Source organism: Notamacropus eugenii, chromosome X, assembly GCF_028372415.1.
Source record: "Notamacropus eugenii isolate mMacEug1 chromosome X, mMacEug1.pri_v2, whole genome shotgun sequence".
NCBI classification, from domain to species: Eukaryota; Metazoa; Chordata; class Mammalia; order Diprotodontia; family Macropodidae; genus Notamacropus; species Notamacropus eugenii.
In genome coordinates, this window is record NC_092879.1 from 60,595,750 (window position 1) to 60,622,728 (window position 26,979).

General features: G+C 43.0%; 1 protein-coding gene across 4 annotated transcripts in view; it reads right to left on the bottom strand.

Annotated features, from left to right (window-relative positions):
- MCF2 (MCF.2 cell line derived transforming sequence) overlaps positions 1-21,758 on the bottom strand; it is a 141,732-nt gene extending 119,974 nt beyond the window's left edge. Inside the window, exon 1 of one of the 4 annotated variants that reach the window (XM_072626542.1) lies at positions 21,581-21,758. In XM_072626542.1, the coding sequence (XP_072482643.1) occupies positions 21,581-21,743 (163 nt within the window). In that variant the 5' untranslated portion in view covers positions 21,744-21,758. Of the gene's footprint in view, positions 1-660; positions 1,210-21,580 lie in introns of those variants that run through there. The other 3 variants (XM_072626540.1, XM_072626543.1, XM_072626539.1) reach the window with 3 other exon arrangements.
- Positions 21,759-26,979: the final 5,221 nt, after the last annotated feature.

A 26,979-nucleotide genomic window follows, 5' to 3' on the forward strand; every position in this document is an offset into this window, starting at 1 on the left:
TGATCCAGGGTTCCAACTCCACCTCAGGCACTTATTACTCATGTGACTTTGGACAAGTTCCTTAACTTTTCTGGGCCTCAGTTTCCCCATGAAAAATGAAGGAATTAGATTCGATGGCTTCTGAAGTCCCTTCTAACCCAGGATCTAGGATCCTATGATTTACTTTACTCCTGCAAAATATTGTATGGTAGGATTTCACCAATATTAAGTCAAAGGATACATATTTCTTATGGCTGCAACAAACATGATTGAAAAAAGAAAGAAAAGAAATGGACATACATACTTATCTCAAACTTGGGTTTGATTTTATATGTGTGTGTATGTATAAATATCCATGTAGGGTTTAATTTTAAATATGTGGCCATATACATACATGTATATGTGTGTATAACTTTATAAATGACTATATTGAGAGAGAGAGAGACAGAGAAGAACATAGAGAAAAAAGGCTAGAAAGATTTAGAAGTGTAAAGAACTTTCAAGTCCCCTTTAAGGACAAGAGGTCTCTAGGTGGCACAAGGAATGGAGCACTGAATTCAGAGTCAGGAAGACCTCAGGTTCAAACCCCACCTCAGACATTTACTTAGTTGTATGACCTGTCCAAGTCACCTAACCACTGTCTTCCTCAGTTTCCTCATCAGTAATAATAAAAACACCTACCTCTCAGGATGTCTGTAGGGATGAAATGAGGTAATGCTGGTAAGGTGCCTGGCAAACTTGAAGATGCCATATGAGTGCCAGCTTCTGCTATCTTCTGCAGCAGCTGCAGAAGCAGCAGCCACAACAGTAGTATCATTATTATTCCATTAATGAAGGAGTCGAATTCCAACAACTTGCAAATTGCGCTGAAGATGATGGGCATCATGCCGTAAATGGTAAGATCAGAATCCCACGATGTTTCCAAAGCAGCATCCTTGCCCCACTTGGCTATTGTCCCTTTGAGGCTGCTCTCCATGAGCCTGGTTGTGCAGTGGCAGCTCACGGGGAGGCTGACACAAGTCCCAGAGACCTGAATTATCTTCTTGGATTTTACTTTGGGTTCAAATCTAGGAAGTGCCCTAGGGAGAAGGGGCTGCAGAGGACAAAGGGACTTGCTCAGTCACACAAACAGTGGACAGTGCTGCTCTTAGAATAAGGAAAACTGGAGTATGGTTCAAACCCTACCTCAGATCCTTGGTAGCCGTGAAATCTGGGCAAGTCACTAACTCTCTGAACCTCTTCCTTCAACGTGTAAAGTGAGGATAATAAGAGAACCAATAGGAAAAGAGTTGGGATGAGGCACAGATCAGATGAGATTATGTGCTCAAAGTATTTCAAAACCCTTTTGAATCCTAGCTCTGTTGCGCTGAATTCCGGGCATCCTGACTCCCACATCCCTATCCTTCCTTTCTAATCATACAACTGTGTTCTCTGTTAGACTCCCCAACACTTCCTCCTCAGATTATTGTAGCATTATCTTAACTGACCTTCCTGCTTCGTCTCCCTTTTCCTGTCCATCCTTCACATTGTTGCCAAAGTCCAGTTCGGATCTAGTCACTTCCCCTATCAATGGCTCTCTTTTGCTACAAATATCATATCCAAAATTCTTTTGACTTTGCAAACCCTGTATGATCTTGTCCCAGTCCATCTATCTGGCTGAATTGGACAATATTCTCCCTCCTGTATTGGGCAACCCAGACAAAATAGTCTCCTCTTCCCCTCACAGAAGACCCGCCATCTCCCGTCTCTCTGCCCTTGTACTGGCTGCCTATCTTCCATGCCTAGAATGCCCTCCCTCCTCACCTCCACCTCACAGAATCCCTCTCTGCCTTCAAGACTCAGCTCAGGTACCATCTTCTGCATGAAGCCTTTTCCGGTTCCACTCCCAACTGCTAGTGCCCTTCCCTTGGACTGAACTACTTTCTTTCGGTTTGTACTTATTCTTTTTCTATTTATTCTGTATGTACTCATTTTTGTTGTTCAGTTCTTTCAGTTGTGTCAGACTCTCTGAGACCCCATGTGGGGTTTTCTGGACAACTGGAGAGGTTTGGCATTTCCTTCTCTAGCTCATTTAACAGATGAGAAAACTGAAGCAAACAGGATAAAGTGACTTACCCAGGGTCACATAGCTAATAAGTGTCTGAGGCCATATTTGAACCCAGGAAGATGAATCTTTCTGACTACAGACCCAGCACTCTATCAAGGTATACTTACACATGGCCTTAATGTCTCTCCTCTGAAGACAAGCTCATTTCCAACAGGAAATATTTCATTCATTGTAATTGCATGGCCCTGGCACAAAGCAGGTACTTAATAAATGCTCCTTTATTGATGGGATTAAGAGACTAATGAATAGTAAAATCTTAGTCTCTGCTTGCTGGAGAGTACTGCTCACCAGGCTACAGTTACCAAGCTACCTCAGTCACTTATCTTCACCTGTCTTTCCCAAACTCACAACTCTTTATCATCTTCCATTCCATTCCATTCCTTGGGTCACACAAAATCTTTGCCAACAAGACTTGTTAAAAGCAAATTATTTCAAGCAACACTCCCCCAAAATATCATTTATTCTTAATTTTGAATGGAAGGCAGCAAAAAGACAGAGAATGGAGCCAGAGGACCTAAAATCATACTGAGTTTAATCCTTTACTACCTGTGTGAGCTAATATGAGTAGATTCTCCTCTTTGAGTCTTAGTTTCTTTCCTTCTCTGTAAAAATATTGGGGTGGAGGGAAATGAACCCAATGACTACCAAGGTTAAGTCTATGATCTATGATTCCATAGTGCAAATGACAGGTGTCATTCCCAATGATGGGGTGTGGTGGGGGTGGGAAAAGTCCAAACATCCATCCTTAACAATTATCAGAAAAAAATCATTTGAATATGAAGAAAGGAGGACAATCAGTAGCATGAATGACTTTGACAAGGCTTCCTCCTCCTAGCACCACCCCAGGAGAATTTCTGACAAAACCCCCACAGTGACTAACTCGGTAAATCAGTACCATTTCTATTGATTTTCATCTTCCAATTTTCCACAGTGTCAGAGGGTGGCACAGACAGGAAGGCATATAAGACAGCCTGAGGTCAGGAGCCATCAAAGACGTGATGGGGCGCCTGAGTCCCTCTCTAATTAGGACACAGCCAGGACAACTGTGTACAAACTGTACCTCCCTGGCCTCCCAGCTATCAGCCACTTAATCGGCCAAGAGAACTGGACAGATAACTCCTCAAATGAGGGATAATCGACTCCAGACTGCTCCAAAGAGCAGCAGACTGAGTCCGCATGCTGAGCTAACCCCCTCGGGCCTCCACCAGACTCAGGCTTCCCTACATGTCAGCGATGGGGCTGCTTTATTTCCACCAGGAGCCTGCGGACATGGAACTCAATGTGCTGTCCCTGTAGTGTCTCTGTTTCAAAAAGCAAGCGTGCTACGTACTTGCTCTGGAGCTTGGTTGGTGGGAAACAATAAGATCCCAATTTGATCAACAGATCCCTCCTGGGCACAGCTAATGAATGGATGTATCACCAGCCTGAGACAGCAAAATAAGCTAGTGATAGATAGAAATACAAAAAGTACCAAATAACACTTGTTTTCATTTTTTTAAGTGAAAGAGGCTGAACGCAAAGAGATGGGAAGAAGGAAATAGATATAGATATAGATACATATTTATTCTGTAGGTCTCTCATGTTTACTTATCAGTGTATATGCTATCTATAGCCCTAGTGGATTCTAAGCTCTGTGAAGACAGAAACTGTCTTTATTATATTTATATTATAATATAAATATAATATATTATATTCCTTATTATATTTCTCCTCAATGCCAATTAAGCATGCAGTAGGTGCTAAATAAGTGCTTGGTGGGTGAAAAGGAAAGGAGAGATCATATAACATCCAACTTTCCAGTTCCCGTTTCTATTTTGTCTCCCCTTCTGAGATGGAATCTCCTTTAACAGGAGGGACATTGACAAGGCCTATCAGTTCTACCTTTGAAACTCTCCTTGCAAGCATTCCCATCTCTCTTCAGAAGCTGCCACCACCCTGGTGCAGGTTCTTACCACTTTACACCCAGATGACTGCAATAGTCCCCACTTGGTCCCCTTGCCCCAAATGTTTCCCCACTCTGGTCCATCATCTACTCAGCTGGCAAAATGATCTTCCTAAAGCCCAAGATTGGCTATATCAACCACCAGCCCCCTTATCATTCCTGGAACCAGACACTCTATCTAGCTCCCAACTGCAGACACTTTCCAGGGCTGTCCCCCATGCCTGGAATGCTCTCCCTCCTTCATCTCAGCTTTCCTCAAGTTTCAGCTGAAATGCTAGACTCCTTCCTTCTGTCGATGATGTCCAGTTTCTCCTGTATATCTTTAGTTTGTACATAATTATTGGTATGTGATCTCTTCCATTAGACTAAATTTCTTAAGAAAATGAACTGATTTTTACTTTTTCTTGTATCTCAATACTTAGCACAGTCCCTGACACATAATAAGTATTTAATAAATGTTTCATCCTCTAAGCAGAGGGGCAGGGCAGGAGATTACTAAAGCAGAATTTTGTATACATTTTCAGACAAAGATATTGTATTGAGTGTTTTTTGCTTAACTTCTCTTATATTACAAGAAAGGCTCAGTTGTATGGGGTGGAAGGGAAAGAGAGATTTCCAGAAAAAGAAAAACAAAATGAGAGGGAAAAGAAAAGAAGGGAAGGGAAGGGAAGGGAAGGGAAGGGAAGGGAACAGAGACACAGACAGAGAGGCACAGCAAGGGAGAGATAGAGATAGAGAGAAAAGCAAAACCACACACATATGGGAGAAAGCACTGGGCAGGAAGAAGGCCAGCAGCCGTTATTTGCCACAGGTGCCATGGCTTACCTTTCCCTGAATCTGTCTCTTGTTGGTGTTTAATTATGGGGGATTGGCAGCAGTGCCCTTTTTCCTTCTGTCACCTTTATATTGAAAAACACTAAGCAAAGACAGCATGTTTTCTCCATGCAACAGCAGGAGCTGCCATTTTGGGGTAGAACATGCTGAATGCTCACAGCCTAATGAATTAATCAATCCAAAACCTGTGGCTGCATTTTAAGGGAAATTTAAATATTTCTATTTCAAAGCTTCAGTAAAAGTGGGGCGTGGTGGAAAAAAAAACCACTAAACAGGAAACTCAGATTTTAATTCTGATTCTTCAACTGCCATTCAACCTTGGGACATCCATCCCCCTGCCCTGGATCTCAGTTTCCCCCTCTTTGTAAAATGACAGAATTTGGTGAAATAATCTCTAAGGATCTTCTCTAGTTGTAAACATCCCATTTCTCTAGGACTATATGCTCTCAGTCTTGTCGATCTTTAAAACTCTATGACTAATTTCCAACTGATCATAGAACAGGGATGACCTGGGTTCAAATTCAGACTGCTACACTTACTGGCTATTCAACTATGGGCAAGTCACTTAGCCTCTCTGAGCCTCAGTTTCCTCTTCTGTAGAATGGATATAATGATACCTGTAGTGCCTCCCTCCAGTGTTGTTCTAAAGCTCAAATTGGGTCCTTTTTTGTAAAGCATTTTACAATTCTGACATTGCTAATTTATCATTATTATGAGTAAATCCATTATCTCAGAGGTATGATGAGATAATCTCTAAGATGTTCTTCCAGCTATAAGATCCTATGAAATGCTCATGGAGGTCTCATTCAGCTCAAATACAATGTGATAAAGCATGGGCTCTGAGGGAAAGCACAACATAATGATGGATTCCTTACCCTGAGGTCTACAGATTCCCCACTGTCACCACCACTACCACCATGGAATCCATGGATAGATTTCAGGGAGACTGACAGACTTGGCAGGGGAAAAATTACATCTTTGTTTTCATTAATCCTTAGTATCCTTTGTTATCCTATGTATTTTATTTTATGCATTTAAAACCATGATTCTAAGAAAGGGGCCAAAGTTTTCACCAGATTGCCAAAGGGGTCCAGGGCACAAAACAAGATGAAAAACCTCAGTCTAGAAGAAAGTAGAATGGGGCTTTTTTTTTCTTCCACAGGATAGTGCTAGACTAGAAGTCAGGAAGACCTCAATTTAAAACCCACTTCTTCCACATATTTGCTGTGTGACCATGGTCAAATTACCTAACATCTCTGAACCTCGGATTTCTTTTTGTAAAGTGGGGAATAATAACATCTCTCCAGGTATGGAACACCTCCTTCCCAGAGGTGCTGCGAGGATCCAATGAAATAACAAGTATAAATGCACTTTGGAAACCTTAAAATATTATAGAAATGCCCATTATTGCTATCATAATCCAAATCCACAAACCTTTTTGGCCATGGCATTTTTTTCCTCAAAGATGCCCTCCGATAAACTGGGTTATCTAATTTGGCAAAGCAGATTGTCTTTGGCAGATTTCTAGTCGGGGTGATGTCTAAATGTTTTTATCTCTCTCCTTTCCACTGGGACATTATCACCCTATTCTGCAGGGCTCTGTTATCAACTGACTTCTTTACTGACAAATGTTGCAGTTTTATCCAAAAAATTCTGGGGATGTAAAAAACTGGGTGTCCTTTATTTTTAGAAATTAAAAAAACTTCTTAGGCTCTGGCAAGGTCTCTGCTTTATTTTCATTAACAGATGAAAATCACTGCCCAACACCCTCTCATAGCAAGGTGGGAGGACAGAGTGGATAGTGAACAGAATGCTGGGCTTGAGAGATGGGGGAATCCAGGTTGAAATCCTGGCTGTCATTTACTAAACCATGTGACCTTGGGCATATCACTTAACTTTTATGAGGCTCAGTTTCCCCATCTACAAAATGAGGGAACCGGATTAGATGACCTGAAAGATTCCTTCTAGTTTCACATTTATGATCCTAAGTAGATACTAGGTAGCACAGGATAGAGCACTGAACTTGGAATCAGGAAAACTGATGTTCCTGAATTCAAATCTGGCCTCAGACATTTACTACCTGTGTGACCCGTCACTTCACCCTGTTTGCCTCAGTTCCTCATCTGTAAAATGAACTGGAGAAGGAAATGCAAACCACTCCAGGATCTTTGCCAAGAAAATTCCAAATGGGATCACCAAGAGTCTGCACTCAACCCAGCAACAACAACAAAGTAGGCTCTAACTCCCATGCCTTTAAAATGAAGGGGCTGGACAATATGATCACAGAGCTGTCCTTAGGTTTAAATGAAAAAGCTAACTGAAGGCCTTTTTCTGACCTCCTTGTGCTATATAGATGAGAGGAATTATTAGACATTCCAATGCCTACTTCATTGGGGCATATGGAGACAATGCCAAGAGACCGAAAGCCTTCAGTCAAGAGCCTTGCAATGGGAAATGTGGCTGTCATCAGTAGCTCACCCTAGCTAAGGGCAAAGGAGCTCATTGGCAGATTACTGGCCACCAGAGAAAACTTTGGAGAGGTTGAGGATGGGGACAGTGGTGGGGAGGAGTGGGATAGTCACTTGCTGAACTGAATACTAAGGCAAAAAGGGACTGAAATCTGCACTAGTGAAAGGAGAGTCCTGATCTTTTGAAATAATACTCTCTCTAGGTAGCTAAGTGGTGCTGCAGTGGATAGAGCATGGGCCCTAGAGTCAGGAGGATCTGAGTTCAAATGCAGACTCAGATACTTACTAGCTGTGTGACTCTGGATAAGTCACTTAACTCTGACTGCCCTCCCCAAAAAGAAAAGAAATAATGCTCTCCCCCTCCTGATAAGACTCAATTTTGACTTATCTATGTACATGTAGAATGTTTACTCCTTGCAAAGAGGGAGGTTTTTTTTCAGTCTATTTTTGTCCCCAGGGCCTGCCTGGTATAGTATCTAACACACGGTAGGCATGCAATAAATGTTTGTTAAATATGGCATAATCTTTCTAAGTCTGTGTCCAGCTACAAAGAGTCAGCTACCCATTGTGTACATTAATAGAGAAAAATTCCTATCCTCTAGATCTGTTGAGAATTCCAAAACTAAACTCAGTGTGTACATCAGACATCAAACTGAGAAAATCAGATACAGGAGGAGCCACAGAGCTGTCCTGCTTCCTCAACTTGCCCTCTTGCTAAGAGGTCCTCTTTGTTCTTCACTGAATTGCTGGGAATGGACAGCATCCCATCTAAAATGGATGCAAAAGTCCGTATTAAGCACATCAGGCTCATCTCCCAGAGGGCTGCTGGTTCACAATTTCCCAGAGGCAGGGAGTAATTAAATAAATTATGAGTTCTATTCGAAAAGGCCTTCTCTTCTTCCTCCCGTGGTGCTACAGTAAACTCTTATCCTAGAAATGTCACAGGACAGCTCCCAAAGAAGTGACTGTCGTTGAAAAGAGCATTTGGGAAAGTGTTGAGAAACAAGTTTGACCTGAGGCAAAACACAGGTGTGCTACTTTCATTCATGCATATAGACTAGACAGATATTTGTTGATCAATTACTATCAAATCTCTGCCATCATGGAGTCTGAGGTCAGCAAGGGAAAATAAGACATAAAGGCAAATAATTATAATAAGTGTAGATTGTGATGAGTACCTAAGACCGAAACCAAGTGAGAGGAGGGTGCAGCAGAGATTCAAACCACTTTTAGCTTGGCAAGGCCAGGAAGGGCTTCCTGGAAAAGGTGGCATTTGAGCAAGGCCTTGAAGGATAGGTAGAATTTCAACATATAGACATGGGGTGGGCAGAAAGGGGTCATCACAGGGAAGGGTGGAGAAACAACATGACTAAAAACATGAAGGGAGAAAGGACACAATGGGAAAATGCTAAGTACGTCCAGTTTAGCTAGAATGTATGGTATGAAAAGGGGAATCATTGAATATAAGGTTGGAAAGAGAAGCTGGAACTATACTATAGTATCTTGGAGATTTGAATGTATTCAAAGTTTGGTGTGTGTGTGTGTGTATGTGTGTGTGTGTGTGTGTGTGTGTGTGTGTGTGTATTGATCCATGTCTATCATGTCATCAACATTGATAACTTCTGCTATAAGAAAATCCCTCTACCAATACTGACAGGCAACTGTCATGAAACTTAAGAGTCTTAGAGAGTTGAGAGTTACCTAAAACCGTAAGAGGTTAAGTGAGTTACCCAGGGTCACACAGTCAGAATGTGCTAGAAGCAGTCCTTCTGATTCCAAGTTGAGTCCTCTATTCTAGGCACCACAATGCTTCTTATTCTACATTATATTTATCAAAATGCCAATGTTAAAAGATTGTTCTGAAAGGCATTCATATGGGATTGTCAATCATCTCACTCAACCCAGTCCTCACCAGTCCATTTCTCTATTTTCCCCTACTTAGGGGAAAATTTGGGGTAAATTCCACATTAAATTGAAAAGGAAAGAGCCAGTTTGTCTCTCAAGGATGAAAGAAACCAAACTGGTTTCCAGTGTGAAGTTGTATAATCTCTCCCCTGGGTGGGAGAAAGGCGGTATGAAAAAATACCTGAAAAAAGTCTCAACCCCTATCTGCTGGAGATGGTTAGGTCTAATATCAATGGCAGCTAGGTGAATCAGTAGACAGAGCTCTGGTGCTAGAACCAAGAAGATCTTTTACTATTTACTAGTTTTGTGACCCTGGGCAAGTCACTCTGATTGCCTCAGTTTCCACAACTGTAAAAATGGAAATAATAAAAGTATCCAGGTTTGTTGCAAGGATCAAAGGAGATATTTGTGAAACACCTAGCAAACCTTAAAGTGCTAAATAAATGCTCGTTATTAATGGCTCCAGACAGACATTGATCACCCAAGGTCTCCAACAGCTCTAACATGCTAATAACAGACCACTAAGTGGTTCAGCTTTGCTCAGGGCCACCCATTCATTCTGGCATTTCCCTTACTCCTGGATTAAGCTTGATTAGAGAGAAGATCCAGGGAATTATGAGTATATCCTCCAAGATGCCCTAGAATTCTACAAACAACTATCTCAGCCCTAATATTTTAAACTTCATTTGCAGCGTCTTAAACACTGACTCATTTTACTCATTCCATAGGAAGCCATTTCATTCTCCTAATGTTGACCTTGCTATTTTCCTCTTGCAGAATGTTGACTAAGACACGGGGCCTTAGAGTTGACATAAAACAAATGGTCATGATTTCTGGTCCATTTGGGTTTGGGTTTTTTTTAAGGAAAGGCATCATTCTTGTTCCTCCTGAATCAGGCAATGATAGGTCTGGAAGTGGTCTCAAGATATGATAGGATTATATATCTAGAGATGGAAGACATCTTATTCAACTCCCTCATTTTAGAAATGAAGACATTGAGGCCCAGGGAGGGGAAGTACCTTGACCAAGGTCATCCAGTAAATGGCAGGGAAAGATCTGGAAGCCAGGTCCTCTGATTCTGAGGCCAGCTCCTTTTCCATTGTACCACACTGCTTCTCAATATAGAACATCTAGTCTAAGCCAGGTCTGGGAACTGATAAGATACATCCTGTTGAACAAGATGGAGAAAGCATGAGGCTGTGGAAAGAACTCAAGGAAGGTAAAATCAGCTGAAGTAGGAAAAGGACGTAGCAATGAAAACAATGAAGAAGGAAGGAGAGAGGAAGAGAGACAGAGAAAAAGAGGAAGGGAGAGACAGATAGGGAGGGAGGAAGAGAGGGGGAGAGAGAAAGGGGAGAGAGGGGAGGGAGAGGGAGGGGGAAAAGAGAGAGAAAGAGAAAGAAAGAGAAGGGAGAGAGAAAAGAGGAGGGATAAATTAGGGAAAAGATGGTAATGTAATAACTAAAGAGATGATTACAAATTTTCCAAAATAACTTTAAAAAACAAAAGATTGCTGGATTTGGAATCAGAGGATTGAATCTGGGCTTGAATCTCAGCCCTGCAGTTAACTCCCCAGATGGCCTTAGGCAAATCACTAAGTTTCTCTGGGCCTCAGTTTCTTCATTGGTAAAATAAGAGTGTTAGCCTAGAAAGATCTCTTGGAGATCTCAAGTCATGATCCTATTGTAGAAAGGTACTGGAAGCAAAGGAAATCTAGCTGTGTCTCCCAGGAATTCAATTGGATCTGACACATAAGAAATGCCAACTACAAAAAAGACTGGGGATATGGTGAAACATAATGTCTTCCTGCCCCTCAAGGAGTTTCTATTCTACCAGGGGGAGGTTGGGAAACTGACTTGTTATTTGTTTTCAGAGTGGAAGGCAGGGTTACACAAATGGATGTTTGTTCCATGGAGAAACAGCTGCTTGGCCAGCTCAAAGTGTTTGCATATTTACGAGCAAGGCCCTCCTTGAACCCCAGAGGCTGAAACGAAGGTGGAAGGTGTTGGGAATAGGAGGAGATGAATGGCATTCTGGAGGGAAGAGGAAGGAATAAGCATTTATTAAGAGCTTGCTATGTGCCAGGCACTACACTAAGTAATTTACAAATATTGTCTCATTGGATTCTCACAACAACCCTGAGAGGTAGGTGCTACTTTGATTCTCACTTTACAGATAAGGAAACTGAAGCAAATAGAAGTTAAGTGACTTGTCCAGGGCTACACAGCTAATAAGTGTCTAAGACTAGATCTGAACTCAGATCTTCCTAATTCCAGGTCCAGCACTCTAAATACTGCATCACTGAGCTACTTTCAGTGGTAAAAGTAAAAAGAAATCCAGGTGCCCCATTTGTTCAGAAACAAGAGGCAGATATGTTACTTTGGGGTCTTTGGGTTGCTTTAGGGCCCTGAATAGAAAAGAAAGGGCTTATCAGAACCTCTAGCAGTTTATAAGGAGAGCAGGATTCTCATCTTATAATAACTGGCCCTTATATAGTACTTTTAAGTTTGTAACGTGCATTACAAACATGATCCCATTTGATTTTCACAACAACCCTGACATTTGCTGCTATCTCCATTTTACAGATTAGGAGACTGAGAGCCTCACAACTCTGAATACCAGGTATTCCCATCCCCATTTTATAGATGGGAAAACTGAGGTTCACAGAGCCTCAAAAAAAACTCTGCAAAGTAGATATAGGTCTGCGAATCTTGATAATACAGAAGAGAAAACTGAAGCTGAGAGAGGGGAAATAGCCCATGGTCACAAAGCTAGTCATGATCAAAAGTGGATCTCTCCTGACTCCAAATGCAATCCAATATGAAGCACTTCCTATCTGAAGCTTTTCCTCAGTTTCTCCATTGGGGAGGAATGCTATGACTTGGTTAGTAAGAGAGAGAAATCCTAAGGACCTTCTTGAAAAGACACAGTGGGAACAAGAACATTTATTTGTAAAATAAGTCAAAAGTACCTTGGGGTACCCTTTGATCCAGTGATACCACTATTAGGACTGTACCCCAAAGAGATCACAAAAAAGTGAAAAGGACTCACAGGTGCAAAAATATTTATAGCAGCTCTTTTTGTGGTGGCAAAGAATTGGAAATTAAGGGGATGTCCATCAATTGGGGAAAGGCTGAACAAGTTGTTATATACAAATGTAATGGAATGCTATTATATATACATATGTATACTATATAGCACTATTGTGCTATAAGAAATGATGAGCAGGATTTCAGAAAAATCTGGAAAGAATTATATGAGCCAACGCTGATTGAAATGAGTTGAAGTAGGAAACATTGTACACAGTAACAGCCACATTGTTCCATGACCAACTCTGATACATTTAGCTCTTCTCAGCAATATAATGATTTGCATTTTACAATATAACACAATGACAATTCCAAAAGACTCATGATGGAAAATACTATCCACATCCAGAGAAAGAACTATGGAGTCTGAATGCAGATCAAAGCAGACTATTCTCATTTTGTATTTTGTTTTTTCTTTCTCATGATTTTTCCCTTTTGTTTTGATTCTTCTTTCACAACATAACTAATGTGAAAATATGTTTAACATGGTTGTACATGCCTCATCTATATCAGATTGCTGCTGTCTTAGGGAGGGGAGAAAGAGAGAAATTTAGAACTCAAAATCTTATAAAAATGAATGTTGAAAATTATCTTTACATGTAATTGGAAAAAAAATAAAATACTATTAAGTGCAAAAAAAAGTACCTTGGGATAATTTCTAAGAATTGAGAGCTATGCCTATTAGAGCTGTGAAGCACTTACAGGAATGACAAAGAGTTCTGCCTGATTTTTCAATAGCTAAAATTGGTAATTAGATTAAGCTATACTAGGAAAGAGAGATTGTTCTTAGTAATTCATCTGTTAAAAAAGCAATGCAGATTTTCAAGGAAATAAACCATGTTATGGGAAGTAAGAGATGAACTGAAACCAGCATTATTGGATAAAATACCCATATCCAGGAGATCACAGACCTCTTGAACAATAAAGCACTTTTGTCATTGTTGTATTTCCAGGGCCTGAAAGCACAGGATAATGCTTGGGCAGCAGAGTCTTGATTTGCAGGTAGGGTTTGTATCCTGGCTCTGAATTAACAGACTGTTACTTCCCCATTGTGGGCCTCTGTTCTCTCATCTATAAAATAAGGGGGTTAGAAGAGATCCTCTCTGGATTCTCGGCCATCTCTAACACTGTCCAATACTGTAACACCTCCATTGGAGTTCTGCGATACTAGTTTCTCTTCATACCTGCCTGACCACTGCTTTTCAGTTTCTTTTACTGGATCTTTATCCAGTTTATGCCCTGTAACTATAGGTACCTTCCTCTATACCAAAAGTTCTTAATCTTAATGGAGTCAGTGAACTTTTAAAATATTTTTAATGTTTTTCTAACTATATTTCAGTATTACTAGTTTCCCTATTTTCCTTTGCAATACTATGTATATATATGATTTTATGAATTCAAAAACCCTTATCTGAGAAGGGGTCCCTAGATTTCACCAGACTGCCATAGGAGTCCAGGACATAAAAAAGGTTAAGAATCTCTGCTCTCTATTCTCTCCTTTCATGATTTCCTCTATCATCTCGTGTTCTGCTAGCATCCCACTACATAAGACTTCCAGGTCTATAGAACCATACTCAATGAGTTCCCTGAACTTCAGCCCCATATCTCCAAACACCTGCTGGACAACTGTACACCATCTATCCCACCAGCACCTACCACACAACTCATCCAAATGTGAAAATAATTTTCTCCACACTATCTGCCCCTTCCTCCCAACCTTCCTATTTTTGTTGATGGCACCACCAACCTCCTGGCCAATTCAATCATGGAAGTTCAGAGACATCTTTTCTCTTCTCTCTCCCATACCCCTGGGTGTTCGAATAGACCCCAACCTCCACTCATCCTAACTCCATATCTCCACTCACATCTGTCCCCTGCTCTCCATTCCTGGCGTGGGTCAGGCCCTCCATGCCTCTTGCTAGACTATTAAAATAACCCCTTAATTGATGTCCTTGCCTCTAGTCTCTCTCCTCTCTAGGCCAGTGTCCACAAAATAATCTTCCTTGTGCACAAGTCATTCTTCCTCTCAAAATTCTTCAATGGTCCCCTACTGCCCATAGGCGAAAATAAAATGTCCTTACCCTGAAACTGAAGGATCTCCACAAATAAGCTGACAACAACTGTTCAGCCTTAGTTCATGTGACCCTCCTAAATGTGCTCTCCACTCTAGGGAAACCAACCTACTGATTGTTCTCTGCACTCAACATCTCATATGCCTGGGACATTCCCCTTCCTCCATCCGCTTTTCTTTTCTCAAGGCCTTGACCAGATGCCACCTCATCTGACAAGGATTCCCAGATCACCCAACAGAAAGTCTTCTCTCCTTCCTCCAAGGTCTCTTGCACATTTGGCATCTCTCTTCTGCCCCCTGTCTGCTTATCTGTGCCTGTGGCATAGCCCTCTCATCCTTACCAATAAAAGAGCAGTTTCCTAAGGATAAGAATTGTATCCCTCTTTCTCTTTGTACCCCGATGCCCTGTGCATGGAAAGCACTGTCATACTTATGTTAATCCAGGACTATTTATTGATTTGGATAGCCCAGTCACTCCAGTAGCTCCTGTGGGCATCAATAAAAAAGACTGAATGGCCTTAAATGTATTCTGTGGCAGAAGATGTGCAGTTTATTTTCAAAAGATGTCCATCTAAAATGGTTTAAATTTTTTTTTTAAAAAAATTGGCATTTAACAGGCATACTGAAAAATTTAGCTAATATTAAGAAAAATAGCTTGTATTTCTATAGTGCTGGTAAGCACTTTCCATTTATCTCATTCGATCCTTCCTGGGTGAATGAAGTGCTATGAGTGTCCTCATTTTACAGATGAGAAAGTTGAAATGATATGCCCAAGGTTGCCCAGCTATTTAGCCTCTGAGACCACATTTCAACCCAGGTCTTGAACGTGGTACAGTCCATCTCCCAGTGATGCCAGAAAAACACAACGTACCTGAGTCCTAACCATGTCACATTAAAGATAACACTGAATATCGTTAACAGTAATTTCCTAGAGTTCATAACTTTTTGCAATATATAGCAGTCTCCCTTTTGAAGTTTGGAGGAGTTTCTTATCTGAGATCACATTTTGTCAACAGAGTTTATATTTTTCTGACTCTCAGGAAAGCAGAACATTTCTAATTTCCTCTCCTTTACCTTCAAGTAAAGAAAAAGGCGCATCGGGTAGAGAGAAATCTTCATTTAAGCCCAATTTCCAAAGGCTAGTTCAGAAGATAATTTTATTACAAGCACATGGCCACTTTCTGTCATCTACTTTTCTAATTATAGGAATACATGATTACTAAACGTATTTAAAAGGGGAGAAATTCCAGGAAAATGGCTGTCCAACAGATTAGTTGGTCGAGTGGAAAGCGCCCTGGCTTACGAGGCCAGCTACATGGAAACTGGTTTCAGCTCTGACACTCTGGGTAAACATGGGCCACAGTTTCCTCATTCTGCAAAATAAAGGGGTTGAAAAGCTACTTTCCTATGATCCCTAAGGCTTCTTCCAATTATGCTGATTTGTGATGGAGCAGAGAAAGATTTAGAGTCAGAGGACATGGGTTCAAATCCTAACTCTGCATGACCTTGGGCAAATTACTTTCTCTCTCTGGGCCTCATTTTCCTCATCTACAAAATAAGAGTTGAACAGAATGATCTCCAAGAGCTACAAGCCTACGTTAAATTGACATTCAGATAGTAATTCACGGTTTACAAAGTACTTTATAAGCATTAACTCTTTAAAAAATAACTTTTAAAAATATCTTTTGTTTTTATGTCACCTTCACTTCCAAATATATCTCTTCCCCTTCCCCTTGCCAGTGAGACTTCTCTTGAAACAAGGATAAAAAATAAAGGGGAAAAACAATTCAGCAACTCATCAACGCACCAGTCTGACAGTATATGTAATATTCTCATACACAGCCTCTGCCCCACCACCACCTTGGCAAACCAGAGGGAGAGAGGCAAATTTGCTCATCTCTTCTCCAGGGCCAAGCTTGATCGCTATATAATTCATTTGATTTTATTTTCATTTGCATTGTTGTAATGGTTGAGTATATTATTTTCTTGGTTCTATTTACTCTGCTCTTTATCAGTACCTATAAGTCTTCCCAAATTTCTCTGACTTGTTAGTATTTTATATATTAAGTAAGGCAGCATACTTCTTATGCTACCTTAAATCTTGTACCATCGTTTGTTTAGTCAAGTGCTTTGCATACTTAAAGATTTAGGAGTTGACGAATTTAACCGGAGGGGGACATTTACTTTGTCTCTAGGTGTTTGTTACTCCCAAAAGTTATATTCATTAACTCCTAACCCTTTAAATACACAAAGCACTTGATCTACATTAATTCCTTTCAACTTTAATACAGTCCTGGATTATATGGTAGCTACTGTAGAAATAAAGAATTAGAGAAGCATGGAGTCACACAAAGCGGTACAGATGCAACTGAAGTTACAAGTGGTCAAATGACTTCTTCCTGGCTACACCACTAGATAGAAAGTACATGAATTGGAATTCAAATCTCAATCCTCCTTATTCTAAAGTTAGTTCTCTCTATTCTGAGTCTTACTGCTTTTCAATATTCCCATTTTACAGATGTTCAAATGAGGTTCAGAAGGGTAGAGTTACTTGCCCATGAAGACAAAATCAGTATTAGAGATGGGATTTCAAATCAAGTCTTTCTCATTTCAAGTTCAACAGACTTTTGCCCCCTCAATACCATTTCTAACCTAGGGAATGACTTTCACATATCCTTACACACTTGATGCTGGAGCTTTCATTCATTAAACACTAGTCTCGAGGAGGCTTTGTCATCCTTTCACGAATAATATGAAATATGCCCAACTTGCCAGTGACAACAATAGCATGACTTTTGTCATCAGTAATCACAACCTACAAAGCCGCAATGCCAATTCCAAAGACCTCATGGGATAGAATCCATAAGATTCAAACACAAGTGACAATAACCAATCTAAGTTGTCCTCTCATGATGAAACGGTCAGACTTATTATGGTCACTGGAAGACAAAGAGGTGACCTGCTAAACAAATGGTGGGCTATGAAGGCAATCAAATATTACTATGCGATAAGAACAGACAAATACAAGGAATTTAGGAAAACATGGGATATAGAGTCAAGTAAGCAGCACCTTCAGGAGAGTAGTAACAAATGAAAGCAACAATGTAAGTGAAACACTTTAAGACAAAGTGAATTAATTCTGAATGACAAGAAAAGGTAGAACAGTCAAAGAGACTATACCATGAACCAGATTTGCCATCTCTTGGAAGAGACAAGGAACGATGAAAACAGCATGTTGCCTACCCTGGTAGGCATGGCCATTGCATCCTTACAAAGAAGAGTTCATTTGGGATAGACATTGGGGGCAAGCCCTAAAACATGCCCTGAACCAAATGTGATACAAAAAGAGACAAGATGGAGAAAACGGGAAAAGTAAGCAAAACTTCTAGCTTCATATTTATGATCTCCATCTCCACTGATGCCCATCTTTTGGAAAGATTGCTGTACACATTTCGGAGTCCTCACCTACAAACTCAAATTCTGAATGAAGCACTCAGTTTCTCATTTCTGAGCAGTCCAGTTAAAGACTATTGCACTTGGAAAGATATCCCAGGGCTGTTCCCATATGTCACCTCTGCTCATAATAATCTCTTCCACTTTTTCTAACTCTAGGAAGGACCTGAGAGTCCCACACCATAGAAGGGTTTTCTAGCAGTTTGGGGTTAGCACATGTAGAAGAAGCTGTTACCAAACTAGTGTGATATCTTAGAGTCAAAATATATGGGTTCATATCCCCCAGATGCTTCCAAGCTACGTGATCCTGGGCAATCTCTCTCATCCTCAATTTCCCCATTTGCAAATGGGGGCACTAAGAGTACCTACTTCACATGGGGTTTTGTGGAGAAGCAAAAGAAATTATGTATGCGAAATAAAGTTCCGTAGAAAAATCAGTAATTATTTTACGAAGTCCCTTCCCTTCTCTGGGAAGTTTTCTCCTCTGTAAAATAAGGGTTGTTGGACTACATGTTCCCTAAGGCTTTTTTAAGCCAAGAATTCTAAATATTTTTGTGTCATGATCCATCCTCTGGAGATCTGGTGAAGCCTATAGACTCTTTCTCAGGATAAAGTTCTTTTAAAAAGATTGGAGGAAATGCTAAATTTGAGTTTGAGATTAGTAAAAATAAAGATGTAATTTTTCCCATCTAAGTGATGAATTCCCTGAAATCTATCCACAGACCTCTGGGGATATGTGGACCCTAGGTTAAGAACCCTTGATTTCAGCTCTAAATCCTTTGATCTCTGAGATAATGAGCAAAGAGAAATAGCATCACTGATCACTCTAATTTGGAATCACAGAAAGGGGATAATTCTAAGCCTGATGTGGACTGCACTTTTATTTTAATGTTGAGGACAGTTCAAAATTGAAAACTCCTCCATTAATGCTGTGTTCAAACAACACTGAGACTACAGGCCCTAAATGCCACTGTTCCTGCAAAGCAGAGAAGGATATTGATTCACAACTGGGAAAGGTGAATGCTCCCAGGCCAAAAAAAAGTCCTGTCTAGCCAGGGTGAGGAATCCTCTCTGCTTTCAAGTATAAAAACAGTAAGCTTGAACTCATTATCATTTTCCTTCTAAGGATTCATCAAATGAACCCTTTTTTTTAATAGAGGAAGGAGTACAGATATTTCCCTACTTTCGCTTGAAGTGGGGTTGGTAACAGTAAAGGTTAAGGGTTGTTAGGTGACCGGTACAAAAGGTGCCCTGTGTGCTCCCAGTTATGACTACTTTCTGAAATGGAGAAATGTTGACCTATGACCATTGGAACCATCTTTACTAACCGTGCAGCTTCCCCGCCTTCCTCAGTTGAGATTTTTTAAGGATTTGTGGAGTACCCAAGAGATAAACTTGAACAAAAACCCAAAGAACTTGGCTCCATAGTCCAGGGTCCGAGCAAGATGGCCATGGGACAATCCAATTCAGCAAGGCTTTATTAAGCACCTGCTATGTACAAGATGAGAGAGCATGGTATAGTGGAAGGAAGGCCAGCTTTAGAGTTAAGAAGACCTAGATTCAATATATGCCTCTGAAGCGTATTGGCTATTTGATCCAGTATAAGATCTGGGAAAACTTCTGAGATTATGCATTAGAGATTTACCCCCCACCCCACCCCTCACTGTCACTGCTCACTGTGCTAAGTGCTGGTGATATCAAGACAAAAGAAAAAGCCAGTCCCTGACCTCAAGTTGTTTCCATTTAACTATAGAGATTGAACAGTGGAAAGACAGCTGAAGTTGAAGGTAGAGGGCCTGCGTTGCATCCTGGCCTCAGGCAAGTGAACTCATCTCCCTGGGTCAACACCAATTGCCAACAAGCACGTCTTTGCATTTCTTTGGATCCCCAACAGTGCCTGGCACAAAGTTCTTCATGAATGCTTACTTCCAGCAATCCTGAGAGGTGGGTGCAATTACTATCCCTATTTCACAGATTATGGAGGAAACAAGTTCAGAGGGGTGAAGAATCACTTAGGTTACTTCCTACATTTGGCATGTAAAGCATATGAGACAAGATTTGAACTCTGCACTTCTTGACTTCAAGTCTAGCGATTCAGTCCCAGTGCCAGACAGTGCATGTTTTACGGTTCCCTTTCTTGATACAGAAACTCTCTTTTTTCTTTCTTCAGACCAGATTGCCATTCCAGAAGAGGCTAAGCAGAAACCCGCTGTCCTCAAGACCTTTTTCTGAAGAGGCTCAGCTCATCCCTAGAGTTTTGCCATGTCCTCTGAAATAGATGAAACCCTTTGGCATGGCTCCCAAGCAGTGCACTTGGACTTGGAGCCAGAGGACCTGGGTCGAAATCACAGCTCTGCCAACTGACTTACCCTTGTGCCCTTGGGCCAGTCTCCTCACTTGTACCTAATAAGATGAGCTTATTACCTCCAGGATCAAATACAAACCCCTTGGTCTCGAATTTAAAGCACTTCCCAACCTGGATCCTTCCCACCTTTCCAGCCTTTTGACAAATGATTTCCCTGTATTCAATCTGTATTCAACCAGCCAAGCTGGCCTGTTTGCTGTTCCTCAGCACCACACTCCATCTCCCATCTCCCTGCCTTTGTACCCATGTGTGGAAGGCTCTCCCTCCTGATCAGTGACTCCAAGAATTCTGGCTTTTTTTGAAGAATCAGTCCAAGAGCCCACTCCTATAGGAAGCTTTTACTTCTCTCTTCCAGTTACTTCCCTTCTAAGGCTAACTTTCACCTACTCTATATTTATCTTGTATGAATAAGTGAGTCTGTATGTCAAATCTAAGTGCCTTGAGGGCAGAGAATATTTTCACCTTTCTTTGTGTCCTCGGGACTCAGCACTGTGTCTGGTACACAATAAGCACTTAATAAATGCTTGGTGATGGAGCCTAGGGACCCCAGGATGCTTCCAAGTTCCTTCCATCCATCCTAAGCTCCCGAGCCTGGAAATGGTAGCAGGAGCTCCTTGGGGTGTCTCAGCAGCTCCAGCCCCAGCTGCACCTGTCCACTGTGTGTGTGTGTGTGTGTGTGTGTGTGTGTGTGTGCGCGCGCGCGTGTGTGTGATACTTGCATCACTGTGGTCCCTCACACAGATATCTCAACTACATTGAGCTGTTAGCAAGGGAGTTTCTACACACATGCACACACATGCACCCCTTTTGCCAAATCATCACTCCAGCTGGCAAGTTACAGGGTCAGTACCAAGCAGAGGGGCTCATGCCCTTTCTCCTCCTCCAGCAGCACCTGCCTCCGGGTCCTAACCCAAAGAGCTTGGCCCAGCCACACAATCCCTCCCACGTGTTTCTCCTGCCCTCTGGATCTGGGGAGCAGGGATCCCCAAGAAAATGTGTAACTTTTTTAAATGGAGGGAGGTGGCTGTATCACCCACGTGCTCTCTCTCTCTCTCTCTCTCTCTCTCTCTCTCTCTCTCTCTCTCTCTCTCTCTCTCTCTCTCTCTGTGAGTAGTGCCACTACAGGGGAAACCAATGAAGTGGGTGCGCCGCAGGAGGCTCCCAGACTCGCTTCCAGCTGCGCTGACCCATTTAAGCCCGAGGAACTGCGGGTGGGGGGGCTGCTTTGCCAATCCCGCTGGACTGGCCCAACAGCAGGGGAGAGGCAGAAGAGGATCACTGCTGTATGGATGGGTAAGGTGGATGGGAGGGTTAAGGGACGCGGGGTGGGGGGTGGGGGGGAGCGGCGGAGGCAGGAGGTCCCTTACTTGCAGTGATGGACTCGATGAGGGCCGCCGCTTGCAGCAGACAGTAGTAGCACTCCATCTCCACCTCGGATATCTTCATGCGCTCGGGGGTCAGGGTCAGGGCCATGTCTGCTTGCACCACAGCCAGGGTGGCAGCTCTCTTAGGATGCCCTGCTCTGCTCATGAAGAGGGGGCGGGCCTGGCGGGGGAACCGGTAAGAGGCTCAGGTGCGGCGGCGGTGGCTGCTGGCCCAGGGCAGAGTGGTCCCCATCTTCCCGTGCCCCACCCAGTCTAGCTAGTCTTCCTGCTCCCGGGGGCGAGATCCTGGATCGCCCCCTTTCCTCCCTCTCTGCCTGCCTACCTGGCGCCTCTCTCAGCCCGCCCGTCCTTCCGCCCGCCTGGGCCGCAGCCGCCGCCGCCCCCGCGCCGCAGCCGCCTGCTCTGCCTCTGCCAGTGCCAGTGCCAGTGCCACAGCCGCCGCCTGCTCCTGCTGCCACCCGCGACGGGCTGTCTACTGCTTGGTCGGGGTTCCCGGGCTGCGAGCAGGGAGCCGACTGGGAGGAGGCGGCAGCTACGGAGGGGGCGGGGATGCCCGATGCCCCGCCCCTAGCCCCGCCCCTCAGGGGGGACCCCGGCTTCGCGCGTGTGAGGGTCAAGGCCAGCAAGGTTCGGATCCCTCTCCGCGTCGTCACCCCACCCACCCCCACCCCCGATCCCCCCGCCACCGCCTGGCCGGGGAAACTTGAGTGGAGTTTGGGGCTCACGCCGCAGCTCCTGCTGCTTCGGGCCGAGATAGCAGGATTCTGGCTATCGCCCTACTCTAGGCTCCCTAGGGCTCCCCGTCCCTTGTAAGGAGAGGAGAAGGAGACAGGCGGAGGATAGAGAGAGAACGCAAGAGAAGGGAGTGTCTAGGGATACCCCAGGGCATAGGGCTCCAGGTTATCTTATGCCCCATTAGTGGTCCCTTCCGCCTCCGAGAGCCTTGAACATCAAATGTATTCCATAACCCGGGTGCTGAGAAATCCCTTCCTAGCAAAGGGCCCGGGGTACGGGAAGAACCCAGAATGGAGGCAGGACACTTGGGTTCTCGTCCTAGCCCCACTTCTAACCAGGGATTGATTACCTTAGGCAAATCACCTCACCTCTCTGGGCAGGGGTGGACTAGCTCTGACTATCTCTAGTTCTATTTTTCCTGAAGAATCCTTCCCCTGCCCCTGCCACCGCCATCACCACACCTGGGAGATTAGGGTAGTGGAGGGTTAAACACCTCCCCCCACTCCCTTTCCCCCTGTAAGCACTTTATGGGGCCAGGTTTGGGAGTAGGAAGCCCAGGTGAGGCAGGAGCAAAAAGTGAACTGTGGAGCTAACCTCCAAAGCAAGGTTGCTGTCTCTTGCCCTTCCCGCCAAGCAGTGCTGACCAAAGGGCAGAACAAAGTCTTCCCGGTGACCTCTCTCTGAGACTTCTGAGCCATAAGGGTACCAGGGGGATGGGAGGCTTGTACTGGAAGAAAGGAACAGGGAGGGTTCTCAAAAAAAAAAAAAAAACCCACAGTGGAAGACGAATGACGAGTAGCTTCTGTTTTGGCAGAGGGTGATGTGAGTAGGGATGGAGATAAAATTGTCCTAGTAGAAAGCAGTTCATAGGATCCTATTTCACAAAGGAGAAGGGGGAGGAGGGGCGGGTCTGGGAGATTAAGGGACTAGTCCAAGGTCACACAATCAGTAAGTAGCATCGTTGGGATTCGAACCCAGGTCGTGGTGACTCCAAATCCATCACTTCCCACTTTGATCACTATGTGGCTTCAGATTGCCTTTGATAAGGGGGAGGGAGCTGAAATTGAGTCAGCTTTCATATAGGGATGCCTCCCAAACCTGGCATAAACCATGAGGAGCCCTTCTTTCTTCAACCTTTACCCTTTTAAATAATCTCTGTCAAACTAGTGAACAGATGGTGTATAGGCCAACCTTTTCAAGTGTGTATTTTAATATCTCTCTGGGGGAGTCATTGATTGATGGCTAGAGAGGGGGGATGCAGTGGAAAACAGAAGCACAAGGGAGAGCAAAAAATTCATCTTTCTCATGAGTCTTGTAGTAGAAAGACATTCTTTTGAGTCTCGTCTTCCGACTTTGGCAGGTCCTTTACCTGGGCCTCAGTTTCCCCATTTGCCAAATAAAGGAATAGAATAGGATGGTCTCCTAAGGTTCCTTCTAGCCCTGACATTCTGTGCCTCAACATGGGAAGTCATCAAAGTACTCTATTGCTCCACCTTGCAACGTGAACCTCAGTTGTCTTAGTAACCAACTCAAATGCTGACTCTTCCAGGAAGCCTCCCCAGCTTCATGATCATTTCTGTTGAGGTCTTAACAGTAGGTGCATAGGATAATAGTTCTGGTGGTGGAAAGGGACTCCAGAAGCTAAGTTCAACACCCTCAGATGACAGAAGAGGAAACAGAGGCCCTGAGAGGGGAAGGAACTTAGGATCATGGAGCTGGAAGGGACCTCAGAGGCCATCTAGGCCAACCCTTCATTTTACAGAGGAGGAAACTGGGTCCCAGAGAGGGGAAAGGACTCATCCAAGGTCCCATCCAAGTAGTAATTAGCAAAGCTGGGATTGGAAGCCAGGTTCTCCTCCCCCAAATCCATCTTTCCTTCTACTGCAGGACTCTGCTCCCTAAGGAGAGTTTGGAGTATGTCATCTACAATCTTTAGAGCTTCCCCAGCCCCCTCAAAGGGGTAAATGTTTGATTGTGATAAATGTTTGATGAATGAATGAATGGACTCATGCATGAAAGAAAGCTACACCACCTCCTGCCCAACCATCCACGCTCCTTACCATTAAGATTTCCATCAATGCTTCAGTTATTTGAAAATGAAATAAACGTCGGGTCATAAAGCAGATGAGATCCTCCTGGCAGTAACCCTTAGCAAACTATCTAATGGATTTGCTAACAGTGCTTCTCATGATACATCTCTGCCTTCCATCATCTCGTCCAAGAGAAGGACTGATGAACATCTCAGGGAGATACACAATTGAGTCCCTATAATCCTATAAAAGCTTCCGAATTTTTAATGGACCTGCAAGCTTTACAATCTCTCCTTCGGGTTATTAGTCTCCTAGCCTCTTTCCTTGGGCACAATTTATCCTGGCCTCAAAATTTTACATAAAAATATACAGACCACTTAACACGGGTGCAAGGCTCTCTTTTCAGGCCACTAATTTACATTTCATAAATAGCTGTCACAGAAACTGTGGTTTATAGGATGCAATGAGAAAAGAGGTTCAAGCTTGAAAAGGCTTTCAAGAAAAGTGTTATTACTGGAGTATGTAGGTCATAGCCCTTGAACAGAGTTTGTTAGAGCAAAAATATTACAGAGCAGAGTTGCCAAAGGCCAGGCTTATATGTGCTCCCTTAGCATGCAAGGTGCTTTGAGCAAACAGGATTTAATGACTGCTACCTCGTGCATACATTTATGGATTCAGGTATCAGCAACTGAGTCCTTAGGTCCCTGGTCCATGACTCTCATTAGAGACAATCTGACTTTGTGAAACCATGGAATTGGCTTTTTCTCACCTTACACTTGACAGAGAGTCAGGGTGGCAGTGTGAGGAGGGATTCTTAACCTGGGGTCCATAAACTTGTTATATATATATATATATATATATATATATACACACACATATACATATACGTATGTTTCAATTTGGTTGCATTTAAAAACAATGTTCTGAGGTCCCTAGGCTTCACTAGATTGCCCAAGGGGTCCAGAACACAACAAAAATAGTTAAGAATTCTGGTGCTAGAGTATTGGACTTGGAATCAGGAAGACCTGAGTTTGAATTCCCTCCTTATCTCCATCTCTCAGAGTCCTTGACTTCCTTTAAGACTCAACACAAAAGCTACCTTCTGCAAGAGACCTTTTTTGGTCTCCTGCAGAGACTTCTCTAAGATTATTTTACGTCTACTCTGTATGTATCTTGTATGTATGTTTATGTATCATAGTATGTATATGTATGTGTATATTCTTGCTAGAGTCCTCCTTAATAGGCTGATCCTTCCCCTGGAAGATGGTTATATACCTGAGAGCCAGTGTGGCTTCAGAAAAGGCTGAGGAACAGTCTATATGGTGTTTGCTGCCTGACAAGTCCAGGAGAAATGCCAGCAGCAGAACAGAAGTCTATACACAACATTTGTAGATCTGACCAAGGCCTTTGACACTCGTAGTTGTGAGGGCTTATGGAAAATTATGTCAAAATTTGATTGCCTGAGAAAGTTCATCAATATTGTACGTCAGTTTCATGACGGCATGTTTGCCCGGGTTCTGAATAATGGACAAAGTTCTCGTGCCTTCCCAGTCACCAATGGAGTGAAACAGGGCTGTGTGCTTGCTCCCATGCTTTTTAGCATGATGTTTTCAGCCATGCTGACAAATGCTTTCAATGAGGATGAACACAGCATCAAGGTCAACTACCATACTGATGGTAAGCTCTTCAATTTGAAAAGACTACAAGCCAAGACCAAAGTGGAGGGAGTGTTGGTGCATGATTTTCTGTTTGCAGATGATTGTGTACTCAATGAAGCCTCTGAAGCTGAGATGCAACAAAATATGGATGAATTCTCTGCTGCCTGTGCTAATTTTGGCCTAGCAACTAACACCAAGAAAACACAGGTGCTCCATCAGCCACCACCACACCATCCATATGTGGAACCATCAGTAACAACAAATGGAGAAGTTCTGAATGCTGTGGATAAGTTCATTTACCTTGATAGTGTACTTTCCAGGGATGTACACATTGACAATGAGGTTGATACACTCATTGCCAGAGCTATCTCAGTGTTTGGGAGGCACCGAAGAAAAGTTTGGGAGAGAAGGGATATTGGACTGACTACCAAACTGAAGGTCTACAGAGCTGTTGTGCTGACCTCATTGTTAAGTGCTTGTGAAACATGGACAGTCTACCAGCACCATGCCAGGAAACTGAATCACTTCCATTTGAACTGTCTTAGGAAGATTCTGAGGATCACCTGGCAGGATAAGATACCAGAAACTGAAGTCCTTGATCAATCTCAACTACCAAGTATTCAAATGATGCTTCAGAGAGCGCAACTCTGATGGGCTGGCCACGTTGCTCGAATGCAAAATGTAAGCTTGCCAAAAAGACTATTTTATGGAGAACTCATATGGGGCAGGTGATCACATGGTGGCCAAAAGAAGTGATACAAGGACACTGTCAAGGTCTTTCTCAAGAACTTTGGATTTGACTGTGCAACATGGGAGACACTGGCATAGGACCACTCAGCATGGCGTGCCCACATCAGAATGGGTGCTGTGCTCTTTGAGCAAAGCAGAATTGAGACAGCACAAAGTAAATGCAGGATGTGCAAATTTGGGATATTCACCCCAAATATTCATATGGACT